Here is a 27,522-nt window from a genome sequence, read left to right as displayed (position 1 = left end):
GAGTCCAGAACTAGAGGGCATAGGTTTAGGGTGAGAGGGGAAAGATATAAAAGAGACCTAAGGGGCAACCTTTCCATGCAGAGGGTGGTACGTGTATGGAATGAGCTGCCAGAGGATGTGGTGGAGGCTGGTACAATTGCAACATTTAAGAGGTATTTGGATGGGCATATGAATAGGAAGGGTTGGAGGGATATGGACCGGGCACTGGCAGGTGGAACTAGATTGGGTTGGGATATCTGGTCAGCATGGACGGGTTGGACTGAAGGGTCTGTTTCCATGCTATACATCTCTATGACTCTATGACTCTATATTAGTAAGGAGAACTTTGCAGGATCAACAAGGTGGTGTTTGCCATTATCATGCCAGGAAACTAGGTCAATGTCAGGTTGGTTTGGCCTGGTTTAGACTCTGTAGCAGTTTGACAAAATAGAGTGGCTTACGAAGCCATTTCAGATGGCAGCTAAGAGTCAACCACATTGCTATTGGTCTGGAGTCACATGTAGATCAAGTAGGGATGGGAGATTTGCATCCGGAAGGACATTCATGGACCAGATGTCAAATTGCTTTTACAACAATCAATGATAGTTGTCATGGTCACCGTCACTGAGGTTAGTTTAATATTCCAGATTTATTGATGGAATTGTAATATAACAGCTGCTGTGTAAGGACTTGCACCCATTTCCTCTAACCATTAGAGCTGGACCTTTCACGTACTAGTCCAGGGACATTATCACGGTGCCATCTCCCTTTATACCATGCACTATAAACAAAAATCAGTGTGCCTGGACAACTAAGTTGTAAAATTGAATGTGACTCAATGGTAACAGCCTGCATTAGAATAATCTAGAAAATGATATCTGACCCTCACCGTCTGGGGAAATTTTGATCATTTTCAGATGTACAGCATTAACTATTCCTCAGAATTCCTCTTTTGTATTATCTTAATCATTCTAGATATTTTGTTACTTAGTCGTTTTGCTGAAATTTTGACTTTCAAATTCTGACTGTCATCTCTTGCTCCTTAAATGGGGATCCATTCCATTGTCGATAAGATGACTTTATCTTTTGTAGACATTTTACTGTATTACTGTCACCAAAGCTTACAACAGGGATTTGCAGCTTTCACTTCCTACTGTTGTAAGGCATCAACATTTCTACCGCAAATTTAGTGCAATTGTGACAAACATTGAAATCTAGGAGCTAATTGCCCCATTGGTGACAATAATGAGGAGTTGCCTAATTCCCAGTGACTTGGATTCATACCAACATTTACAATTGCTGAGAAAACTGTCTCTGTTGCTGTTCTGCTGAATGCCTGAGAATTAATATCATTCCAATATATGGATTCCTTACTTATATAAAAAATAATGAGCCTTACTTTTGTGACTGAGCTTGGCAATTCATAATATTAAGTGATTAGTATGAAAAAGATTCTGCTCAAAGCACATCATTGCTCTAAATACATGTGGAATTTGATTGAGCGAATACCTGTCTAAATAGATTACCAGTGAGAGATTCTGGAGATGCAGCCATTTAATACACATCGTGTAATGATGCAGGAAAAATAGGGCATTTCCTCATTTCCTAATGTGCAGTCTTCACTGAGTGAGCTTTGAAATTATTATTCTGACTTAATGCATTTTAAGAATAGCTCCTGCAATATTGAGTGGACTAACTTCAGTAGTAAAACCTTGTGGAGAATTTTATTAATTAATGTCATCTGATTACAATAACACCTTACATTTATTTAGCCCCTTTAACGTGATGCAACATTACAAGACACTTCACAGGACAGTTATAGAGCAAAGTGTGACAGCCAGCTATATAAGGAGGTCCAACAGTAAATGACGAAAATGAATTGAAGGTGTAGGTTCTAGGGAGTTTTTCATAAGAGGGGAAAGGTAGGAGAGGTAGAGGATTTTATAGGAACATAGAAGTATATTAACAAGACTAGGTCATTCAGCCTCCACCATTCAAATTATGGCTGATATGTCACCTAACTCCATCTACCTGCCCTGGCCATATCCCTTAATGCCTTTAGTGACAAAAACTTATCCATCTCAGATTTAAAATCCACAGCAAATTGAGCATCAACTGTCATTTGTGGAAGAGAGTTCCAAACATCTACCATCCTCTGTGTGTAGAAATACTTCCAAACATGTCTCTTTAACTGTCTGGCCCTAATGGTTAGGCTCTGCCCTTGTTCCCAACCAGTAGATCTAGTTTATCTACCCTGTTACCCTTTTCCTGTTAATATCTAGAAGGCTTTGATCAGATCATCCCTTAACCTTCTAAATTTGAGGGTAGACAGGCATAATTTGTATGATCTCTCCTTATCACTTTACTCCTGAAGTCCAATAATCATTTTCGTAAAACTACGTTGTGCACCCTCCAAGGTCAATATATCCTTCCTGAAGTGTGATGCTCAGATCTGCTCCCAGTACTCCAAGTTCCAGAGCATCAGACCTTGGCTGTCAGTGATGAAGCAATTGACATCTGGGAATGCACACTGGGAATATTACATCAAGAGAAAAGAACATGAGAAAAGTAGATACCTCAAAGGAGCACAAGGTGCTTCAAGAGAGCGAGACAGGAAGAAGTGATAGGGAAAGATGAGAACGTGAAGGAATCTGAATTTTAAAATGGCGGCATTTCTTTAAAAAGTGTCATTGCAGGTCAGCAAGCATAGGAGGGATGGGTGAATGGGACTTGGTGCAACTTAGCAGAGGGGCTACAGAGACCTGGATGGTTTCATGTTTACAAATTGCAACAGTCATTAAATGCACCAGCAGACTCTCCCATCTGCACAAGTTTAGAATGGAAAGGCAATACCGAATATTCTTTACTTTGCAGATCTTCTGATGCGCTTCCTGACAAAAAACATGATTGAAGAGCACAATAGAACATTCTCAGATCCTTGGCAGGAATTGGGTGAAGCGAGTGCTGAGAGATCACCATGTGTTCTGGGAGTTGTCCCAGTCATTTACTATAGTGTCCTGCTCTGTCTGGGGTTACCTGGTGAGTGAAAACATCATCTCTTTCACATCAATCATTCCTGCAGTATTGAGAATTCATTCTCGTTCAAATGAACATTTGCAACTGCAATTTAGCAGTGTCACTGGTTCCGTTAAAGAGAGGATAGGCTGTTCAGCAACAAAGACTTGCATTTATGTAGCCTCTGAATGTAGAGACATCTTCCAAGATTCTTTAATGAAGTAAAATTAGAAGAAAGAGTCAAAAGACATTCGGGGGCAAATTAATCAGATTGTTTGACTGGCAAGAGAGTCAAGGGTTACAAGGAACAAGCTGGGGAGTTGGACATGAGATGATGTTGGATATTTTTAAACTTATAAAGGAAGATGCTTCCTTGTATCTGAAGTATAAAATTGCTTCTACTGAACAGTAAGAGGAAAACATAAATTCAAATCATCACATCAGCATTAAAAGGGAGATTTAGAAAAGAATTGCTTCTCAGCATGTGGAATTTTTGCTGGGAAGGGGTATATAATTATAAGATTTGTGCCTTATTCTGTCCAATGAATCTGCAGCATTCTTATTAAAAATATCACATCAGTGCATCAACAGTGAGGCAATGATGTTCTGTGTTCCTCTAAGGCATGGTAGCATTTGTTTGCTGATGACTTTTTAAACTGATGGACGTTAATGCATCATTTAAGTACTGGACTCACGTGTGCTGGAATATTAAATTTGTCTGTAAATCCAATTTATTGCAAGTGCTCCACTGAGCCAATGGCAGCACATGCGGTGAAGCCAAATCGATAGCTTGCCAAGTATCAGCCATTTGAAATAGGTCACAGATGATGTGAAGCAATAAAATAAATCAAGGCAGCAATCTCAGCCTTCAGACAAATGGATAAAACAATGAACACTACAATTCTTTCTAAAACTTTATTTTTTCTTCAGGCTGTTAAAAGCCATAATTGTTGAGGCATACTTATCAACAAACATCTTGTTGGAACAACCAGTCCTAACGTTCATGAAATTAGATTTGAGACTTTACTGACTTTGACTTGGTGGATAAATGCTAAGGTGTCCCAAAGCACGGAACATGTATAATGGATCCAAGAATCACATTATGTTCCAGATTCGGACAGATACATTGTTAATTTCCTTTCCTAAATCTATAATTGAATTTATATTAGCAGCTCACTGGTGTAAGACCTCAGACCTGACCAAGATTAATGAAGAATGAGCTCCATTTAATGATTCACTGTATTATAATAGATTCCAATCTACAGCCGGAGCAAAACATCAATTGTGTTGCAATTCAAGACTATAATATAGACTATACAATAAGATAATGTATGTACAACTATTTAACTGATTAATTCAGTTCCAATTTAATCCTTTCTTGCTGAAATAGCTAACTTCCCTCTGGCTGAAGCAATATGAGCCCTTTTTTTCAATCGTTTTTCAGTTCATTCTTGGGGTCGACTTTGGTTGTTAAATTATTTTCTGATTGTCTTCTTTAATCCAAAATGTCCAATGGGACTTTTTGAGATTTTCTTTAAACCATGGAGTGAAAGCCCATCCTGACTTGCTGACACAGTCTAGGTTTCTGGAGCCCTAACCCTCAAGCTTTCTCTTAGCTTGCACCTTCCCCCATGCATTTGTGATTCCCTTGTAACATTACATCCTTAATCTTTTATTGACAGAGGGAGAAGTGGAGCAACTGGCCCATTTCACATTCCCATCTCTCTCTCACCATAATTAGCAACTACTTTCTCTTTTGTTCGGATACCCGCACAGTCTCTTTCACTCACTCCTCCTCCCCCTCGGTCAACAGCATGAAAGCCATCATTTTTGGTTCTGAAGAAGAATCAAATTGGACTCCAAATACTAACTCTGTTTCTCTCTCCACAGATGCTGAGTTTCTACACTAATTTCTATTTTTATTTCAGATTTGTAGCAGCTGTAATACTTTGCTTTTATACTACTTTCATGTTCAATCCCTCTCATACTAAAGAATAGAATACCATTAGACCATAAGACCATAAGACATAGGAGTGGAAGTAAGGCCACTAGGCCCATCGAGTCCACTCTGCCATTCAATCATGGCTGATGGGCATTTCAACTCCACTTACCCGCATTCTCCCCGTAGCCCTTAATTCCTTGTGACATCATGAATTTATCAATCTCTGCCTTGAAGACATTTAGTGTCCTGACCTCCACGGCAATGAATTCCACAGGCCCACCACTCTCTGGCTGAAGAAATGTCTCCGCATTTCTGTTATGAATTTACCCCCTCTAATTCTAAGGCTGTGTCCACGGGTCCTAGTCTCCTCGCCAAACGGAAACAATTTCCTAGCGTCCACCCTCTCCAAGCCATGTATTATCTTGTAAGTTTCTATTAGATCTCCCCTTAATCTTTTAAACTCCAATGAATACAATCCCAGGATCCTCAGCCGTTCCTCGTATGTTAGACCTACCATTCCAGGGATCATCCGTGTGAATCTCCGCTGGACACGCTCCAGTGCCAGTATGTCCTTCCTGAGGTGTGGGGACCAAAACTGGACACAGTACTCCAAATGGGGCCTAACCGGAGCTTTATAAAGTCTCAGTAGCACAACGGTGCTTTTATATTCCAACCCTCTTGAGATAAATGACAACATTGCATTCGCTTTCTTAATCAAGGACTCAACCTGCATGTTTACCTTTAGAGAATCCTCGACTAGCACTCCCAGATCCCTTGATTACATGCTGCACCTGCATACTAACTCATGGTGACTCATGAACCAGAATATCTAAATCCCACTCAGAAGTCGTTCTTCATTAAAGTAATACTTTGCTTTTTTCTGTTCTTCCTGCCAAAGTAAATTTCACACTTTCCCTCATTATATCTCAACTGCCCACTAACTCAACCTATCTATCTCCATCTGCAAACTCCTTGTGCCTTCTTCTCAACAGATCTTCCTACCTCTAATAAAAACTGCTGGAGAAACTCAGCAGTTCTGGCAGCATCTGTGGCAAGAGAAACAGAGTTAATGTTTCGAGTCCAATGGTACTTCTTCAGAACTTTTACTTTCCTCCCCACCTTGGTGTTTTCTGTATATTTAGCTGCCATGCTTTCACTCCCCTCCTCCCGGCCACTGACGTAAATTGTAAAAAGTTATGCCTCAACACAGACAGCTGTGGGATGCTACTTATTACCCGCTGCCATATCAGGCAAAAACCCAAAGCCAGCGAGCCAATCTTCTACCCATGCCCAAGTGTTCCCTTTACATCATACACTTGTATTTTCCACAACAGTGTTCTATCTTATCAAATGGTCTTCAGGAAATCCAAGTATAGGAGGTCTACAGGTTTCTCTTTATCCTTTATCAAGATGGCAGCTGAGTTAAAGCACAATGTCCAGGTTCTTTAGCCCAGGAGCTTGGAGCTCATCTACTCTGCCCATTTTACTTTGTTTTCTTTCTATGCTTTTTCTTAATGTTTCCATTTATTATGGTACCTTACCTTCTTTTAACAACTTCAGTGGAAGGTGTCTTCTCCTGACCCAGGCTCAGCAATAAAGTGGCTTCCAATGGCCCAGAATGGCAGTATAAGCTTGGTACCTGGTGTGGTGGTCTCTCGGTGTGGTCGTCTCTCAGTGTGTCAGTCTCTCGGTGTGGTGGTCTCCCAGTGTGTCAGTCTCTTGGTGTAGCTGTGTCTCAGTGTAGCAGTCTCCCGGTGTGGCGGCGTTATCCAGGAGGGTTGGTGTTGTCCTGATGTGCTGGTGTTGTCGCAGTGTAATGTTCTAGTCCCAGCATGGAGGTCTCACCTCAGTGTGGCAGGGTAGTCTCAGTTCATCCAGGCGTGGTGGTCGCAGCCTGGTCCAGCCAGGTGTGGTGGTCTCAGCCTGGTCCAGCCTGGTGAGGTGGTCTCAGCCTGGTCCAGCCAGGCGTGGTGGTCTCAGCCCACACTGGCCCGTCCCAGTGTGATGGTCTCGGCAAGGCCCAGCATGGTGGTTTTAGCCCAGCTCAGCTCGATATGATGGTCTTGGCCCAGGTCGGCTCAGCGTGGTTGTCTCAGTCCGGCCCAGCCCGGCATGGTGGTCTCGGTGCGGCCAGGCCCTGTTTACCAGTGTACCCTGACCGTAGGAGCTGTTAATTAAACTGCGATGAGCTTTTACTTTTTTTTCCTTCTTACTTCTGACTTCTGTCATCAATTCAGGGACCATGGTGTGGTGACATATAAAACTTTTCACTGTATTTTTGCAAAACTACACATGACAATAAATTGCTATTCTATTCTATTATTGATATTCTACTCACAGTGCATATCAATCCATCAAAGAATTCCAACAAATTGGTTAAACATGATTTCCCTTTGAAGAAACCATGTTAATAACTCTTTCCAACTACTGTGAGATTTTCTAAGCCATAATCTCTTAAAGATTGATTCTAACACAGCTGTGACCTCTTTTTTTTTCAACAAGAGAGTGAGTGCTCACAAATGTTTCTTCTCCAGATTATAACACTTTGGTCTTTGTTGTTCACTTCAACTCCAAAATCAGGTCAGTGATGAGAAACAACTGTCACTTTTTCAGCCTTTAAGTACCCACTGGCTGTAATGATCTAGCTGTGATCATGAGCTTTTAATGTCCTCTGGCTGTGATCATGACATGCTGTCCTGGATTAAACATCCCTGACAGTTTGAAATGGAGTGAATGCAGTCCTATCTGTTAGCCCATGTAAGATTTACCACCAAGACTAGGTTCTTGATTAGATAAATGTCTTGGAGTTCATTTTAACAACATTAATAATGCATATTGCAATAATATCACAGAATTGCACATTGTCCAGGTTCTGTGCTTACTGATAGTGTTGTACATAACATACACACAATTAACTGAACGAACACATTGCACTGACCCCAATGCTTTGGAACAGTGACTGAGGGTGAGGACGGTTACCTTTATACCAAAATATCACATGTCGGGATGTCATGTAACTGTCTTAAAGATACACTGCCTACCTGGTCTGGGATCTATACAGTAACAAATCAATCATCAACCAGTCAAAGCTTATTGGCAAGGACCCAAGAGGTGACAATAAAAAATTAAGACACAGATAGCAAGACATTGATGAGTACATTGTGGCACATCCTCTGCCAGGCCTGGAGTCCATCTGAGTTGATAGAATCTTTTGGCAGAAGACACTGATCAGACTTACTGTTAACTCAGAAACAGTGAAGAGACTCCCCATTTCTGTAAACTGCAGAATAAGGCAGCAGCTTGGTTAGTGAACAATCAGCTTTAAAATTATATATACTCCAGAAACAGTCAGCCAAACGAGTTTGTACTCAATGTAATCCCTGCTCATTACATCAACTTTATCCCAGTCTTTTGGTGATATTGTTCTGTTCCCTGTCCTTTTTCACAGATACTCCTAGAATCCCGACAGTGTGAAAACAGGCCATTTGGCCCAACAAGTCTACACAGACCCTCTGAAGAGTATCCTACCCAAATCCCAATCACTCTAATTTATCCCTGACTAATGCACCTAACCCACATATCCCTGAACCCTGTTGGCAATTTAGCATGGCCAATTCACCCTAACTGCACATCTTTGCATTGTGGAAGTGAGCAACTCCTATCTCTTTGGTTCTATTGTATATACTGCTGTGCTCATTTTCTTTTGAAAGAGTTTAAGCAATTGCCTCATTCATTTTCCAGATGATGGTCAATTTGTCGTGTTTTCCTTCATTTATATTCAGTCCTGGGGATATAGCTAAAACACAAGTATACAAAGACAAACAAGCATTCTCCTTTCTCTCTCTCTCTCTCTCTATTATGCTTAAGAGCATTGAAATGGAGATAATGTTGACACCAAAGAGTGATTTCTGTAAAAAATGTATGGTTCTGCCCTGTCTCTTTAAGGTACAAAAAAGGTTACATTACAGTTTGACAGCGAGTCCCCAGTAGAATTACAGATGCTTAATGATATTGGATGAAACTACTATTCCTCAAGATGTACTAGCCTCGATATTGCTCAAATAAATTTAGATCTATCTCTTGTATGTTTAAACAAATCAGTTGTTGTTTGTTCAATTTGCAATCTGGACCAATGGAACTTCTGACTCAAACAAACAGAAGATTTCTAAATGACCTTTGCAGGATGACATATATTTCATTGGTTAATGTTAAATTTCAGGCAGTACAGAATAAGGTGCTACTAACATGACCCATTTAAAAGGGCAATAATATTTCCAAAGAGTGTCCTTTATGAGTTCACAGATTACAAACCAAAATGCAGAGGAAAGTCATCTCAACAAAGTGGCCAGCATTTGTAGAAATGATTAGGAACAGTGTATAAAGCATCAGCTAATACTCAGGGAAATTATTTTCTAAGTAACTTCTATTTCTTTGGTTCTACCGTGTAAACTTTTGCACAAATTGAATTTTTGAACCAAACTTTTAACCATAAAGTAGGGGAGGTCAACCTTTACATCCAAATAATATTGGCATAGGCACTGAAGCCCATGTTGAGTCTTTGGAACTGCTGAACCACCAATAATGACACTGACATTGATTACTGGCCGTGGTTTTGAATTCAACAGGGAATGGCTGTTCCAGTCTTTCTTCCATTATTTCTGTAGGTTAAAAAGTAATGAGCAATTGTGATGAAGAATCATATTCACCATACAACATACATGGAAAGTGAAGGATTTGGAGTAAAAAAGGAGTGAAATCAATTTTTATACACAATAATTTTTGTATGCAAAGCTACAGAATCTAGGACCAAAGGTCAGGAGTCGGTTCTTGATGAGATAGGACATTACATGAGTATATTAGGCATATTTACGAAATGGTGAAGCCACGCTGCTGATTTTAAGTTCCACTGTTAGCCGAAAATTGCATTTCCGATGAGGAACTAAAGGCATCTGAGTTATGTTCTTACAGAATTCAACATCAATAGTGGTCACATTAGTGCATCAGAGTGTCAAGTTTGGTCTTGTTGGCTTGTGTCTGCATGAGACTGATCTTCATTCTTTGCTGTTGAGTCCACATAGAGCCATAGTCTTACAGCACAAAAACAAACTTTTCGGTCCATGCTGACCAGGTTTCCTAAATGAAACTAATCCCATTTGCCTGCATTACATCCATATCCCTCTAAACCTTTCCTATTTATGTACCTGCCCAAATGCCTTTTAAATGCTGTAATCGTACCCGCCTGTACCACTTCCTTTGGCAGCTTGTTCCATACATGCACCACCCTCTATATGGAAATGTTGCCCCTCAGGTCCCTTTTAAATCTTCCCACTCTTACCTCAAACCTGTACCCTGTAGTTTTGGACTCCCTATTCTTGAAAAAAAGACCTTGGCTATTCATCCTTTCCATGCCCCTCATGATATCATAAATCTCTATAAGGTCACCCCTCAGCCTCCAACACTCCAGGTAAAACAGTCCCAGCCTATCCAGCCTCTCCTTATAACTCAAACTTCCAGTCCTGGATGCATCCTAGTAATTTCCTTTTTGTAACCTTTCTAGTTTAGCAACATCCTTTCTATACCAGGGCAACCAGAATTGTATGCAGTTTTCTATGCAGTATTGGCCTCACCAATGTTTTGTGCTGTTGCAACATCAGTGAGAGAGCCATAAAACCAAGGAAATAGTCAGAAATCACATGGCAATTTCCACACATTTAGCTTCTGCTGCAATATCTTCAGGCTATATATGGTGAAAGGAGTTTTATTCTGAGGAAGGAATATTTCTCCACTTGCCCTCTTTCACAGATGACAATGTTTAGTTTTATGTTCTTACCACCTTAGTTTTTTAAGCTGTCTCAATGACTTGTTGAATTCCTGCTGTTTACAATGCTCCACCAAGACACTCAAGCCAGAAAGGCTCAAAGAGGTCACTAGTGTTGAAATGTTCATAGTTTTTCTCTCTGCAGACCTGCTGAGTCTCTCCAGTGATTTTTGTTTTCGTTCCAGGAAAGTACAAGCTAATTCCACCCTCTGTGTAGTAGCTGATATGGTGAAGGGCTGTGGCAGTACAACTGGCCTCAGTGTCCCTGATCTATCTGCTGTCTGGTTTGGGAACCACATGCTTGTGATAGTCAGGTGGGGATGGGCTTGTGTTCAAGAGTGAAAGTTGCAACTGTAGCTTAGTTTGAACAAACTTAAGGCCAGACCTTTGGTGGAGTGGGCTCAGAGAAGATTTACCAGGATGTTGCCTGGGTTTGGAGCACATTAGCTACGAAGAGAGTCTAGATAGGCTCGCATTATTTTCTTTAACGCAGAGAAGGCTGAAGGGGGAGCCTGACTGAGGTCTACAAAGCTTCCAAAGGGCACACACAAGGTGGATAGGAAGCAGCTTATCCCCATAATTGAAAGGGTCAATAATGAGGACCAGGACGTTTAGAGGAAAACACTCTTTCAAGTTTAGCAACATCCTTTCTATACCAGGGTGACCAAGAGGGTGGTGGGATGAGGAATGCACTTCCTGGGAGGCAGGAAACCACACAGTCATAAGATATGGATGAGCACTTAAAATGTCAAAGCCAAGGGTCAAGTGCTGGAAAGTGGGGTTAGTATGGATAGGTCAGTGCAGACTCAATGGGCCAAAGAACCTTTGTCTGCTGTATTACTCTCTAATTTTACATAAGACGTTTTTTAAGTCGCTGCTCTTTAAGAATTGGAAAAAAAAGGAAACTTAAGTTGTAAGTGAGTTAAAAGAAAATACTATGTTGGACTGAAATTAAAGAAAGGTGGCACACTGGTTAGCACTGCTGCCTCACAGCACCAGGGACCTGGGTTCGATTCCAGCTTGGACAACTGTCTGTGTGGAGTTTGCACATCCTCCCCGTGTCCGCATGGATTTCCTCTGGGTTCTCTGGTTTCCTCTCACAATCCAAAGATGTGCAGGCTAGGTGAACTGGCCATGCTAAATTGCCCATAGTGTTGAGGGATATGTTGGTTAGGTGCATTAAGGGTAAATGTAGAGGAATAGGGGAGGACAATGGCTCTGGGGAGGGTTGGTGTGGACTTGTTAGGCCTAATGGCCTGTTTCTACACTGTAGGGGTTCCATGAAAAATACTATAGATGCTGAAATTGAATAAAAAAGTGCTGGAGAAACTCAACAGGTCTTAACTTCACCTCTACTTGCACAATGGGGTCTACACTGGGTACTTTCTGAGATTCACTAAACATATGTGATCTTAGGTTCCAGATTTTGAAGAGATGCCAGATCAATACCATTGGGTCAGTCAGCAGACATGTCCAACTGTCTTACTGTAATTGTACTACGTTTGACAGCTTGAAGTGAGATGTCAGTGTGACAGGGGAATGACTAGATTTTTAAATCTGTATAGATGTACACGGCTATGGAAATTCCAGCAGACCTAAATTTCAAACAAAATGCTGTCTGACATTAATATCAAGAACAATTATTTCCATTTACATGATATCTTCAACATAGCAAACCTTCCAAAGAGCTTCAGACAAAATTGTCAGACAAATCTTGACATCGAATCACACAGAAGGAAATAAAAACACCTGACCAAAGGTTTGGTCAGAAGCTTTAAGGAATATCTAGGAGGAGTAAAAGGCACTGCCATTAAGGGAGAGAATTCCAGAGTTTAGGGCAGTACTTCCCAAATCTTATCATACTGTCACCCCATTTCAAGCCTTGGAATTTATCAGTGAGATTTATGAGCCCAGTTGGGGATGTGGTGAGGGGGCTGTGAGAGTGGGGGCCTGTTTGGGGAGAGTAGCTGTTCTAATTCATTCACGGCTCTGATTGAAGCTATTGTGTCCTCAGAACCCACGACCCCTAAATTTCAGCTTGTGAGTGCACTCGGGGCCACATCCACCATCTCCCCCATCCCCCTACTTTAGGGATTCCTGGTTTGGGGTCGAGATGGCACTGGAGCCAAAATGGCAATTGGGAGTGTGAAAGAGGCGAGAACTGGATGAAAAGTGCCATTGATTTCTACATTACGACAGATCAAGGGGGTTAAACTGGCAAAATAGCCAATCTTTCACATGGTCTTTTCTGTTTTCCGTTCACATGGAAGGTATTGTCAAGATTTCTAACTGCGACCCACATAAATGTGAGATGAGGAAACAGATCTCCAAAAAGACTTGAAAATATTGTTTTTGCAAACTCCAATGAGAAGAAGGTCAGGACAGTGAAAAGTATTGACTGACAATTCGCTTCAAGCCCGTTTCACATGGTTGGTGTCGCGCAATTTCAGCCCCTGTGTGGCTTACAGGTGATAGTATGGCATGGTGCCACCTGCAGCACCTGAAGCTTCTGTTGGAACTGCCCTGTGCTCCTTGTTCCTGTGTTGACCTTTTTCTTGTCCATTCATTCCCCCAAATCCACTGGAGCGCAGATCTGCCAAGTCTGCAATGCAACAGTAAAATATATTTTTTTAAGGGTTTGGTTCTCTCCATCACACACTCTGAAATGCTAATCTTTCCAGCTTATCATTTGCTTCTTTTGACAAAAAAATGTGAAAACTGGACATTTTTAAGTGAAATTTGCTACAGTTAACTAAATGGAAACAATCAATTAATCACCATGCACCTAAACACAATGACATTTTAATACTTTTTAAGTAGCTGCAAGCTATTTGTTTGGTACAATCCACTAAATCCTGATTTTCATGACTGTAGAGGAATTTGAATTATATAAAAGGAGGCCACTTGGACCATTATAATTGTGCTAGCTCCTGAAATAGCTATTTAGTCTTAACCACTTGCTCATGTACATAATAATCCAGCATATTTTTCTTTCCAAATGGATAGTTACATGAGGATTGACTTTAAGCCCAACACGTGAATAATCATTTTGTTTATTTCTTATCATAAAGTCATCAGTCTTAATGTTTAGAATGGTGCTACTACAGGGAGGCAATAGACTAGTGATATTACTCCTGGACTGTTAATCCAGGTAATAATCTGGGGACCCAAGTTCAAATCCTACCACAGCAGATGGTCAAATATGAATTCAATAAATATCTGGAATTAAGAGTCTAATGATGACCATGTGTTGATTCTTGGGGGGGAAAAAAATTCACTAATGTCCTTTGGGGAAGGAAACTGCCATCCTTACTAGACCTACCCACTCCACCCTCCTCATCGACCTATCACTTTCACCTCCATCTTCATCTACCTATCGCACTCCCAGCTGCACCCCCCTCCCATTTATCTCTGGGCCCCCTTTGCCCACAAGCCTTATTCCTGACGAAGAGCTTATGCTTAAAACGTCGATTCTCCTGCTCCCTGGATGCTGCCTGATCTGCTATGCTTTTCCAGCACCACTCTCTCGACTCTGATCTCTAGCATCTGCAGTCCTCACTTTCTTCATGTAACTCCAAACCCACAGTAATGTCGTTGACTCTTAACGGCCATCTGGGCAAATGGGGATAGGCAATGAATGCTGGCCCAGCTAGTGACCATCTTCATTCCATGAATGAATTTTTTTTAAAACTAAGTTTATCCAAACTAGGCATGGAGGGAGCATCCATTGCCTGTAAAGAGAAATGGTGCAGGAATTATTTGTAAGCAACTTTCCCTTTGAAGATAAAAGGAATGGAATAAAGCCACTGGCAGTGTACACAAAGCGTAGATTGGGGAAAGAGCAGAATTAATGGAATAAAATGCTTATTGAGTGCACTCTTATTTTTTATTTGAAATAAATACTGTTGTATATTTCCAGTTAGTAGTAGAAAATATTTTGTCAATTCAGATTCACAGAATAGATGTGCATCTTAACTTATCTAAGAACCAAGTCACATTTTGAATGGAATAAAGTCACCTCCTTTCTTCCAACAGCTACTTTGGGTTTGTTTTGCAATCACAAAAATTCTTGCATTTCAAGCTGTAATACCAAGACATTGACTACAAGGTAATTATTCTGAAGCTAGTAACTCACTCAAGCAGCTCTGCTTAGAGGGGTAGAATTAATCTTCAGCCAGGCATTGATAATGGGCTGCAGGAGCACTTCCACAGTGGAGACATTTATCAGATGCCTAGTGACAGTCACTGACTGAATTAATTGCACACCTCAGCACGGCAGATGTAATAGATGACTTAGATGGTATTGGTGCAGGTTGTAAATTATGGAGGATGAACATCAGAAAGGGCAGAAAGTGACTGCAAGGGAAGAAAAACGTACATTAGAAGTGATGAGGCTGGAAAGCCCATTCTGAAAAGGATGAAAGCTCATAAATTTTGAATGAAAATGGCAATTGGTTGGTACTGAGAGCAGTTTGCAGTTGGTGAATACGCAATTGGAGTTGAATGGAACTGAATAAGTGACAATACTGAAGTTTAAAATCCCTTACTTAAAATCTGTTGCCCTTGCAGTTTGGTAATGCCTGGAGTATACTGGGTGATTGCCCATGACCCTTTAATGTCTATTCCAAGGTGATATGATGCCAGCTTATTACATACCAATGGCATCATCTGCCCTATTACACAAAGTGCAGAATCATTTGCTTAACGTGTTGTTTTTGCTTTCAGTAAACATCCTGAATGTAATCGTCCTCTCACGACTGGCCAACAAGACACAGAAATCCTCTTATTGCTACCTCCTGGCCCTCTCAGCTTCAGACATCCTCACTCAGTTTTTCATCATATTTGTCGGCTTCATTTTGGAGACAGCCATTCTTCACCGAGAGATCCCAGCTACAATGGTGCATACCGTCAGCATCCTGGAGTTTGCCGCCAACCATGCCTCCATCTGGATCACAGTGCCGATGACAATTGACCGTTATTTTGCTCTGTGCCACCCACTGAAATATCGCATGGTGTCATACCCTGAACGCACTCAAAAAATAATAGCAACTGTCTTTGTCCTGTCCTTAATCACAGGTGTGCCATTTTACTGGTGGTCTGATCTTTGGCGAGTGAGTAACCCACCCACCGTTCTCGATCAAGTACTAATATGGATGCATTGTTTCATTATATACTTTATTCCATGCACAGTATTTCTGATTGTCAATTCACTGATCATCTACAAACTGAAAAAGAAGAGAGCACTGACAAGCCGTTCAGGTAAAACCACAGCCATTCTTCTCGCAGTTACTACCGTCTTTGTAATCCTATGGGCACCTCGGACCATTGTCATTATTTACCATCTGTATGTTGCATCTGTCAATAAGAACTGGAAGGTCCATCTGATGCTGGATTTGGCCAACATGTTGGCACTGATGAGCACTGCAGTCAACTTTTTTCTGTACTGCTTTGTGAGCAAACGATTTCGCACCACAGTGAAAGAGGTCATCCAGTCCCTCTGTAAACAGTGAGGGGCACACAACCCTTCTGTCACAATTGTAATCCATGAGCAAATTTGGGAAGATGACTTACCTTGAAATTGAAGACTTTACAAAACAATGCTTTAAGATAAAATATTGTAACAAGTGGATGGTTGCATGTTAGTCAAAACAAAAATCACTGTTACATTTTAAAACTTCTCCAATGCTATATGCCTTCTAGGAGTTAGTACAGTGAGATTGAAACAGAATGCATTTGCAACTCTGAATTTTAGCAACCTCCCTAACAAAGGAGGAGGGGAAGCTGAGTGAATTTTCGCACAGGGAGAAAGTGAGCACCGCAGATGCTGGAGATCAGAGTCAAGAGTGTGGTGCTGGGAAAGCAAAGAAGGTCAGGCAGCATCTGAGGAGCAGGAGAATCAATGTTTTGGGCATAAGCCCTTCATTAGGAATTGAATTTTCCCACATCCCATTTTGTAACTGACTGTCAGCTTGCATGCAACCAATATATTTTGGCAGATTTTTAACTTATGGAATAATTTACATCAATCTAATCAGAATTTTAATGGTTTTCCCCACTTTATTGAAGTGCCATTGCTAATAAAACTGAAAGTTGAGAAATCCCAGTTCTTCAAAAGAAGCTTGCATGAGTCTTTGCATGTCAAACCATCTCCCGAGGCACTTAATTAACAATCACACAGTTGGCAGTGTCATAGCTTCTTGGTAAAGTAGGACGAAAACTGAACTGAATTACATTTAGCAAACAGATTGGCTGCAAAGTTTTTTGGTGTGTTTCCAAGGAAGCAAGATCAGCCCGGAAGAGAGAAAGCTGGAGGAAGTTATGTTCATAGGGTTAGTTGAAGGAGAATGGGAGGAGCTTTGTGTGAAGCATAAGCACTGACATAGACCATTTAACCTGAATGTCCGATTTCTGTTCTGTACATTTGTTGTAGTTTATGCAACATCTCTTCGAGAGTCCTCCTGGTCAACAAAGATGAATAAAAGACAAAAGTTCTAAAAACTGAATGTCTTTTCCTTGGTGAGTAACTCTTTATCGTTCAAAGCACTGACATGATCTGCTAGCCTTTTAAGACAGCTCGGCATTACCATTGCGATTAATGGTCTGAATGTCTGTGTGAACATCGCACTGTACAACTCGGATCTGCAGTACACCTGCACACATTTGAGAATGCAGTCCCAACAGTGCCACTTGCCTCACAGTCTTTGGAGATAAGATTCCCGCTCCTCGCTGGACAGGAAATTCCAGCCTCGGAGATCAACTAGCCAATTTGATTGGCCAGGAGGTCTGATCCTGGATTTACGCCAGGATGTTGTGGGAGGGAGTCAAATAGAGCAGTGGGCTGTCAGCTGACATACTGTTCTCAAGACATCGTTGCACATTAATTAGCATCATGATCTGCTCTGCATCAACTTATTACCTGCTAACATCCTCATGAAGGTGGCATGCAGTATGGTGTTCTATACAAGTGTGTGTCAAAATCACCCTTCTGGAGCTTTAACATGACAAAACAAATTGGTGCATACCATTCTAATTTCTCACCACCCAAGTCTGATTCTTTCTCTGAGGTAGTTGAATTAAGGGCTTGGGAAGAGATAACACATCAGGGTTAGCATTCAGAGAATCATAGAATCCCTACAGTGTGGAAAAAGACTGTTACGCTCATCAAGTCTGCACCAACCCACCAAAGAGCATCCCACCCAGACCTACACACCATCCCAATCCCTGTAACCCCACATTTATCATGTATAATCCACCTAACCTGTGGGCGGCACGGTGGCACAGTGGGCAGCACGGTGGCACAGTGGTTAGCACTGCTGCCTCGCAGCGCCAGAGACCCGGGTTCAATTCCCGCCTCAGGCGACTGACTGTGTGGAGTTTGCACGTTCTCCCCGTGTCTGCGTGGGTTTCCTCCGGGTGCTCCGGTTTCCTCCCACAGTCCAAAGATGTGCAGGTCAGGTGAATTGGCCATGCTAAATTGCCCGTAGTGTTAGGTAAGGGGTAAATGTAGGGGTATGGGTGGGTTACGCTTCGGCGGGTCGGTGTGGACTTGTTGGGCCGAAGGGCCTGTTTCCACACTGTAATCTAATCTAAATCTAAAAAAAAAATCTAATCACTGAACGCTACAGAGCAATTTAGCATGGCCAATCCACCTAACCTGCACATTATTGGACGACGGAAGAAAATCAGAGCACCCAGAGGAAACCCACACAGACGCAGGGAGAATATGCAAACTCCACACAGACAGTCATCCCGGCTGGAATCAAACCCGGGTCCCTGGTGCATGAGGCGGCAGTGCTAACCACTGAGTCATTGTGCCACCCCCAAGCTACACTGGATTACCATCTGTGTGGATCGCATTGGTTAGGTGCAGAGTGAGGAGGTCGGGACCCCAGCTCTGCAAGCAATGAACCCTCCAGCACTCACTCTGATGGCGTATATGTGAACACTAGCCACATGGATGACAGACTGGAGGCTTGCTGCTCTTGCGGAAACACTGAAACGTGATTCAGCCACTATCAGGAGAAGTAACAAGAAAAGGGACCTTACAGATGGAGGGGCTTCACATGGAGCAATATCCTTAAAAGGTTGTTAGTGGCCTTGCAAGAATGGTTGTGAAAAGATTTTACTAGCAAACTCAGTTATCTGATCAGTTATGGCCTGTTTGATTAACTATATAACACATCTCAGTCTCAAGCACTGAACCATAGCTAAGACATACAGTATACTTTAGAACAATGAAATGTAGCTGTCACAAACATCACGGTGTTTTACTGAAGTTGCCTATCTTATCATTCCATTGACTAATCAGTCAATTAGTGGACCCATTAATTAAATGGACTGAAAGAATGACAGCTCGTGCATGGCTTCATGGACAGTTCTTACTTACTGGCTGTTGGCTGTCTAGTTTGTTCACTGCTCAGAGGCTCCTCCATCCCCTGTATCTGTGCTAATGTATCATTAGGCACTCAATCTGCACCTTCACTAGCTTTTACATTTTAATGTCATTAGTGCATGCAGAGTACACATGCACACAACTACATGTTTAGCTAACTCTCAAAAGCTGACTACTGCTATATTTCTGGACTAGTCAGATGCCTGAGAAATTTGAGATAGCTTAATGCAAAGTCACACTAAACTCTCAATTGCAAGACTTGCTTTCAAATCTGGTGTCCATGCTTTTCTTCCATTAATGTTGATGAAAAAAATCAATATATCCTCAAATACCTATTAATAATTATTTTTAATCAACCTGTCTGAACTTATGGCGACACAGATTCAAGACCATGGGACTTGTACATAAATTTGGTAACACAGAGTTACCACTGCACCACATAATCCGAGAGTTTACTGCACCTGGTATTTTCAGGTGGTCTTCCATTCAATTACTAACCAGCCTTCAGGCTGCTTGGCGTCTAAGACCAAACATTTGCTGAGGACTGCATGATGTAAAGGTAAGGCAAAATCATCACAGTCTTACCAGACTATAGGGGTGCTCTCCCATCAGAGAGAGCTGACTGGTAGTGCTTTAACTTGAGGGTGACCACACTTCAGGTGAGGGGTGAGGTTAAGAAGGGGAATCCTCATACTAACCTCAGCCAGTAGCAGGAATTAAACCCACACTGTTGGCTTCACTCTGCATTGACAAACCAGCTGTCCAGCCAACTGAGCTAACAACCAAGAACACATCTCCTTTCATTCAGGCTGTATAGCACAAATATCGAGTTAAGCCATGGGATCAGATGATAAGACTCATCAAGCTTACATGCTATACTATATTCTTTGACACCTTAACGTGATTAAAATTTGATTAAAATGTTTTATTTTAGTAATGTTTGATATTTTAACTTACTGGTAATATGACTTTCCCTATGCTTGAACTCATGCAGAATTGTAATTTCACTTGTTAAGTCTCTTTATCTCGTGGGTTCCTCTCTGAGTGAAAGATTGCTTCATTAGAGATATTTTGCTTTTCAGACACTATTTCTGCATTAAAAAAGCAATCCTTGGCCATTAGTTCCATGTCTCTCTCGCGAGCTTTTATTTTTTGTTTGTTCAATATATATTTACACTGAACGAACTTACATTGCCTGGAGAACACTTTGGTTGAACAAAGTTATTTAAAAGTGGATTTAAATGGCACAATTAACCCTAAATTCTTTCAGTTCTCCATCTTGATCCAAATGTGTTCAAAAGTTGTATGTGCCTCCTCAATTATTAAAATCTTTTCTCTGTCCCATTCCTCACAGTAACTTAATAACTTCTGAAGATTTGATGATTGTTTATAAATTAGGAAAGTTAATCAGCATTTTTTCACATACTATTTAATTTCAGTTTTTCAATCAATATGGAGACTAAATGTTATCAGTGGCAAATAGATCTTCTTGCAAGTCCCATGCACTAAGGAGCTTCTCTCTTATTTCCCATTCATCCTTGCTGTGCTGTGACAATCAGCAACACCAAATACACATTTAAAACAGGCTTTTCTACTCCAATAATTTATTTTCCTTCATTGTGGTAAAAAATAATAAAAGACCATTCAAAAGCAAAATGCTGCAGCTTCTGCAAAACTGAAATTAAAACATTTGCATCTGTTCCCAACATTTTTAACACTAACTTTTTTTTTGATTCATTCATTCATGAGATGTGGTATTGCTGGCTGGCCAGTATTTATTGGTTGTCCCTAGTTGCCCTGGAGAATGTGGTCATGAGCTGCCTTCTTGAACCGCTGCAGACCACTTGTTCTGGGTTCACCCACAATGCCCTTAGGGAGAGAATTTCAGGCAATTTTGACCCAGCAACAGTGAAGGAAAGGCAATGTATTTCCAAGTCAAGATGGTGGTTGGCTTAGAGGGGAACTTGCAGGTGGTAGTGCTCCCATGAATTTGCTACCCCTTGTCCTTCTAGATGGCAGTAGTCACGAGAATGGAAGGTGTTGTCTAAGGACCTTTGGTGAATTTCTGCGTGTCTCTTGTAGACAGCACACACTGCTGCTATTCACCGTCGATGGTGGAGGGAATGGAAGCTTGTGCATGCAGTTCTCAATCAAGCGGGCTGCTTTGTCTTGGATTAGTTGAAACTTTTTGAGTGTTGATTGAGCTGCACACATTCAGACAAGTGGGGAGTATTCCATCACACTCCTGGCTTGTGTGTTGTTGATGATGGAATGGCTTTGGGGAGTCAGGAGCTGAGTTACTCACTGCAGTATTCTTTATAGACTCCCTACAATGTGGAAACAGGCCATTCAGTCTATCAAGTCCACACCAATCCTCCAAACAGCATCCCACCCAGACCCATTCCCCTACCTTATCCTTGTAACTCTGCATTTCCCATGGCTCACCCACCTACTCTGTACATGCCTGGGCACTATGGGACAACTTAGCATGGCCAATTCACCTAACCTGGACATCTTTGCATATTCCTTACCTCCAACCTGCTCTTGTAGCCATTGTGTTTATGTGGCAAGTCAGTTGAGTTTCTGATCAACGGTAACCTCAAGGATGTTGATAGTGGGGGGGTTCAGTGATGGTAACACCACTGAATGTCAAGAGGCAGTGGTTAGATTATCTCTTATTGGAGATGGCCATTGCGTGGCATTTTTTTGGTGCAAATGTTTCTAGCCATTTGTCCACTTGAAGCTGGACTGCTTCAGTATCTGAGGATTTGTGAATGGTGCTGAACATTGTGCAATCATTGGTGAACTTCCCCACTCTCCTGATCGTATGATGGAGGGATAGTCATTGATGAAGCAGCTGAAGATGGTTGGGTCTAGGACCCTTCCCTGAGGAGCTCCTGCAGAGTTGTCCTAGAGCTGAGATGACTGACCTCTAACAACCACAACCAGCTTTCTATGTGCCAGGTATGACTCCAACCAGCTGAGAGTTTGCCCACTGATACTCATTGATTCCAGTTTTGATGGGGCTCCTTGATGCCACACTCGGTCGAAAATCACATCACTTGACAAAGAAGCAGCACTCCGAAAACTTGTGATTTCAAATAAACCTTTTGGACCACAGCCCCAGGTGTTGTGTTGAATGTAGCCTTGATTACAACAGCTGTCACTCTTACTTCATCTGAATACCTTTGATTAATTTAAGGGAATAAAAATGTTACAAACTGGATCATTTCTGGTCCCTAACATTGAGTTCTGATTCACTTCAGCAACATGACTATGACCTGAACCCTTCTTTGAACTTTGCATTATTGTTAATTTTTTACAGTACAGAACTCTTATTATCACTTCAAGAGTATGACTTTCATCTTAACTATTAAAGAATACAGTAGTCTGTGCTACAAAACATCATTGGCTGTACTTCAAATATAATTATATTAAATGAAGAGTGAGCTGCCCTGAATACTTGATCAGTGATTGTAGTAAATTCAAAGCCTTTACAGGAGCATTGTAATAGATTGGAAGTCAGGCATCAACCAACAGTTCTCTCATGCAAACTGGAGCTAAGGACACTATCAAATTAATGTTATTATATCTTGGGGGCTGTCATGATTTGATTTGTTTCATTCTGAAAACTGCAATGTTATAACCACTGTTATCTACTTGACATTGGACATGATGTTCTTCCAGTTGTTTAAAGTTGAATGGATTGATTTAAAGTACATTTGACTCAATCTGTGTATATCTTAATGCAATAGAATGATTTGCCTGACAGCATTATATCTCTTTTGTAAATGGATTGTAATGATGTCATGTTCTTTAATGTTCTCTAAAATGTTGAATGTACAGGTGTGAACTGCTCACTGATTTGCACGCTCTTGTGCACAAGTCAACAAGATGTGAATCAAGAAATCAAATGGCCAGTCACCCCATTAACACGGGAGCCCATTTTAGCATTAAGTAGTTCAATTTGAATAGGTAATGCAGACTGAATGTGTGAATATTGGAGAATAAAGGAATCAGACTTCAATTGAAATATTACAAAGAACATTTTTGTATTACTTATGTGGTGTGGACAGAATTTATTGCCCATCTCTAAATACTCTTAAGAAGATGGTGATAAGCAGCTTTCTGAAATTAGTACAGTTGATGGGGTGGGGGCAAACCCATATTGCTGTGAGGAAAGAAGTCCCAGGATCCCTTCATTGACAAACAAACTCTTCATCAACTTAGGGTGTAAGTAGAAGTACACCAATAGTACCCAAAATGGGGTTTATTTCAATTTAAAATGAATTATAGCTTCTGACATCGCTCTTAATTAAAAGTTCCTAATGCAAGTCTGCTTTGTGTACCTGAGAATCTAAACTGGGCAGTGTTTCTACCTAGACCTTTGAGGTAATGATGCAACAGTAGGCATCAATCGCCGATGGAGAGTTGTTACAGTGAACAGTAGGGCCTCCAAAATCAGTAACTTTCCAACTGCAATCCAATCCTCCAGGATTGTCCGGGAATACTTGAGGTTAATAGCAAAAATGCATTGAAGGAAAAGCTAGATGAGTGCATGAAGGAGAAAGTAATAGTATAATATTCTGATGAGTTTATCATCGGTGTACACTCCCCGAAACCATCAGATTTAATATCATGTGTCAATTTCCTTGTGACTATTGGTCACTGGTTGTACTCTCCTGATAGGGCATCCCATTTAAATCAGGTATTACTCAAATTTCCAACTGCAATGTGCAAACATATTTTAAAATGAATGTAAAGCATAAAAATCTGCAACCCACACTTGTTGAGGAGTCTAATGACTGCTTCTTTCAAGAAAAGGAATGGAACCAGAGAAAGATGTGACTTCTCAGGGAATCCAACAAGAGTTACAGATATACCACAAGATATACCATCATCTTGTGTGTTTGTGAATGCCATCAACTGATGGACTTCTCAGCTTTCAGAATGTACTGTCTGTCAATTCTCTTGTGACATAGGAAGCTGATCGGCTAGCCTGTGTGTGGATATTGGAAAATGGTGGAATTTCAATAAGATACAAGTAAGATTCATGCACACTTTGTAACAATATTTATGGTTTAGACGTCAGCCATTCAGTATGAGACCCACCCACCTGTTTTAAATAAAATGTGATTAAAGATAATCCATTTTGACAAATTTCTCACTGATAAAGAAATACATCTCAGGAGAATGAATTTGGCTTAACTTTGGTCCTCATATGAAATAATTCTGTTTTCTTCTATTGTTCCGCACACGTTTCTTTGGTCCCACAATTGGCTATCATTCAGGTCCATAATCACATCACTTCTCAATCCTTTACTCCACCAATAACCGCATTCTTAAAGTCTGCTTCATTGACCAAGCTTTTAGACACGCCTTCTAATATCTCCTTTAGCTCATTTACAATGTCCCTTTGATCACATTTGGATAACGTACCTTGGGATGTTTTAAATTAGAATTAGAATTAAAGTTATATGTATTCAAATGAGTCATAGTCACACAGTCATATAGATGTACAGCGTGGAAACAGACCTTTCGCTCCAACCAGTCCATGCCAACCAGATATCCCAATCTAATCTAGTCCCATTTGCCAGCACTTGGACATGCTGAGGTCATTGCAGGAGAGAGAGAGAGAGAGAGAAAACCTGCACAGTTACTGCCTTTGCAGTTTGAATCGTGTATCGCTGGACATCGGAGTGCATTTGGGAAAATTATCAAACAGTTAAATTCACAACTAATCTTGGAGGAACTTTTGGGCAAAGTTCACAGCACAGAATCAGATAAGTTAATTGTTGTTTTACGTGAGGCCTACAGAGAATCTGCAGTAGTGAGTAGGGTGGGTTCTTTGTTGATTATATGTTTTTTGAGATAAGTCTCTTGTTTAAACTTAAAATATAAGCCGTAACTATAAATTTAACCTGGGGCAGTGTTTGTAGAGGAATAAGACGGTATTATTTTCTGGGTCTGTAGATTGTGAAGGCGCAAAAATGGCCTTTGCAGTGATATGTACTTCTTGTCAAATGTGCGAGTTTAAAGAGAGTTTAAGGGTTACTGCGGATTATATCTGCCATAAATGCTTTTGGCTGCGAATTTTATCAGATCGAATGGATTGGTTGGAGAGACAGTTAGAAGCAATGAGGAATTTGCAACAGCAACAGTATGTGATGGATGGCAGTTATAGGAAGGGTGGAAAGTCTTAGATACAGTCACATAGATGGGTTAACTCCAGGAAGAGTAAGAGAGGTCGGCACCTAGGAGTCTGTTTTGGAAAATATAGGGGGTGATGGATTCTCTGGAGAACATAGCACGAACAACCAAGTTTCTGGTATTGAGACAGGCTCTAATGCAACGAGGGGTACGTCGGTTTCCAAGAGATCAATTGTGTTAGGGGATTCTGTAGTCAGAGGTACCGATAGACGTTTCTGTGGCCAGCAGCGAAAAAGCAGAATGGTGTGTTGCTTCCCTGCTGCCAGGATCAAGGATGTCTCAGAGAGGGTGCAGAATGTTCTCATGGGGAAGAGGGGCCAGCAGGAGGTTATTGTCCACATTGGAACCAATGACATTGGAAGGGGAAAGGTTGAGACTCTGAAGGGATATTACAGAGAGTAAGGCAGAAATTTAAAAAGGAGGTCCTCAAGAGTAGAAATATCTGGATTACTCCCAGTGCTATGAGCTAGTGAGGGCAGGAATAGGGGGATAGAACATATGCATACATGGCTGCGGAGCTGGTGTATGGGAGAAGGAGTCACAGTTTTGGATCATTGGAATCTCTTTTGGGGTAGAAGTGATCTGTACAAGAAGGACGGATTGCACCTAAATTTGAAGGGGACAAATATACTGTCAGGGAGATTTGCTAGAGTTGCTCAGGAGGATTTAAACTGGGAATGAGCAGGACTGGAAGCTTAATGTTCCAGATACAAATGCTACAGCAAAGATAGAAGGGGAGGCAAGAGAGGAGGGGGAGTGGCATTTTTGATAAGGGATAGCTTTACAGCTGTGCTGAGGGAGGATATTCCTGGAAATACATTCAGGGAAGTTACTTGGGTGGAACTGAAAAATAAGAAAGGGATGATTGGGATTGTACTATACACCCCCTAATAGTCAGAGGGAAATTGAGAAACAAACTTGTAAGGAGCTCTCAGCTATCTATAAGAAACATAGTGGTTATGGTAGGGGATTTTAACTTTCCAAACATAGAGTGGGACTGCCATCGTGTTAAGGGTTTAGATGGAGAGGAATTTGTTCACTGTGTACAAGACAATTTTCTGATTCAGTATGTGGTAGTACCTACTAAAGAAGATGCAAAACTTGACCTACTCTTGGGAAATAAGGTAGGGCAGGTGACTGAGGTGTCAGTGGGGGAGCACTTTGGAGCCAGCGACCATAATTCTATTAGATTTAAAATAATGATGGAAAAGGATAGACCAGATCTAAAAGTTGAATTTCTAAATTGGAGAAAGACCACTTTTGACGGTATTAGGGAAGAACATTCAAAAGCTGATTGGGGGCAGATGTTTGCAGGTAAAGGCACGACTGGAAAATGGGAAGCCTTCAGAAATGAGATAACAAGAATCCAGAGAAAGTATATTCCTGTCAGGGTGAAAGGAAAGGCTGGTAGGTATAGGAATGCTGGATGACTAAAGAAATTGAGGGTTTGGTGAAGAAAAAGAAGGAAGCACAGACAGGATAGATCGAGTGAATCCTTAGAAGAGTATAAAGGAAGTAGGAGTATACTTAAGAGGGAAATCAGGAGGGCAAAAAGGGACATGAGATAGCTTTGGCAAATGGAATTAAAGAGAATCTAAAGAGTTTTTACAAATGCATTAAGGTCAAAAGGGTCACTAGGGAGAGAATACAACCCCTCAAATATCAGCAAGGCGGCCTTTGCGTGAAGCCACAGAAAATGGGGGAGATACTAAATGAGCATTTTGCATCAGTATTTACTATGGAAAAGGATATGGAAGATATAGACTATAGGAAAATAGATGGTGACATCTTACAAAATTATAGAGGAGGAAGTGCTGGATGTCTTGAAATGCATAAAAGTGGATAAATCCCCAGGACCTGATCAGGTGTACCCTAGAACTCTGTGGGAAGCTAGAGAAGTGATTACTGGGTCTTTTACTGAAACTTTTGTATCATCGAATCACAGAAGTGCCAGAAGACTGGAGGTTGGCTAACATGGTGCCACTGTTTAAGAAGGGTGTAAGGACAAGCCAGGGAACTATAGACCAGTGAGCCTGACCTCGGTGGTGGACAAGTTGTTGGAGGGAATCCTGAGGGACAAGATGTACATATATTTGGAAGGGCAAGGACTGATTAGGGATCATCAACATGGCTTTGTGCGTGGGAAATCATGTCTCACAAACTTGA

At 41.2% G+C, this 27,522-nt stretch overlaps 1 protein-coding gene and 1 long non-coding RNA gene across 2 annotated transcripts in view; one reads left to right on the top strand and one right to left on the bottom strand.

Moving 5' to 3' along the window:
* Positions 1-16,376, top strand: part of gpr142 (G protein-coupled receptor 142) — a 26,152-nt gene extending 9,776 nt beyond the window's left edge. The window contains exons 2-3 of the mRNA XM_043714944.1: positions 2,854-3,018; positions 15,480-16,376. Coding sequence (XP_043570879.1) covers positions 2,862-3,018; positions 15,480-16,264 — 942 coding nt within the window. The 5' untranslated portion in view covers positions 2,854-2,861 and the 3' untranslated portion in view covers positions 16,265-16,376. The remainder of the gene's footprint in view (positions 1-2,853; positions 3,019-15,479) is intronic.
* The window catches only part of LOC122562229, a 19,721-nt gene continuing 7,734 nt past the window's right edge, over positions 15,536-27,522 (bottom strand). The window contains exon 3 of the long non-coding RNA XR_006315266.1: positions 15,536-15,547. This is a non-coding gene — a long non-coding RNA (uncharacterized LOC122562229). The remainder of the gene's footprint in view (positions 15,548-27,522) is intronic.

This window comes from Chiloscyllium plagiosum, chromosome 24 (assembly GCF_004010195.1).
Source record: "Chiloscyllium plagiosum isolate BGI_BamShark_2017 chromosome 24, ASM401019v2, whole genome shotgun sequence".
NCBI lineage: Eukaryota > Metazoa > Chordata > Chondrichthyes > Orectolobiformes > Hemiscylliidae > Chiloscyllium > Chiloscyllium plagiosum.
This window is presented reverse-complemented; position numbering and strand designations above follow the sequence as displayed.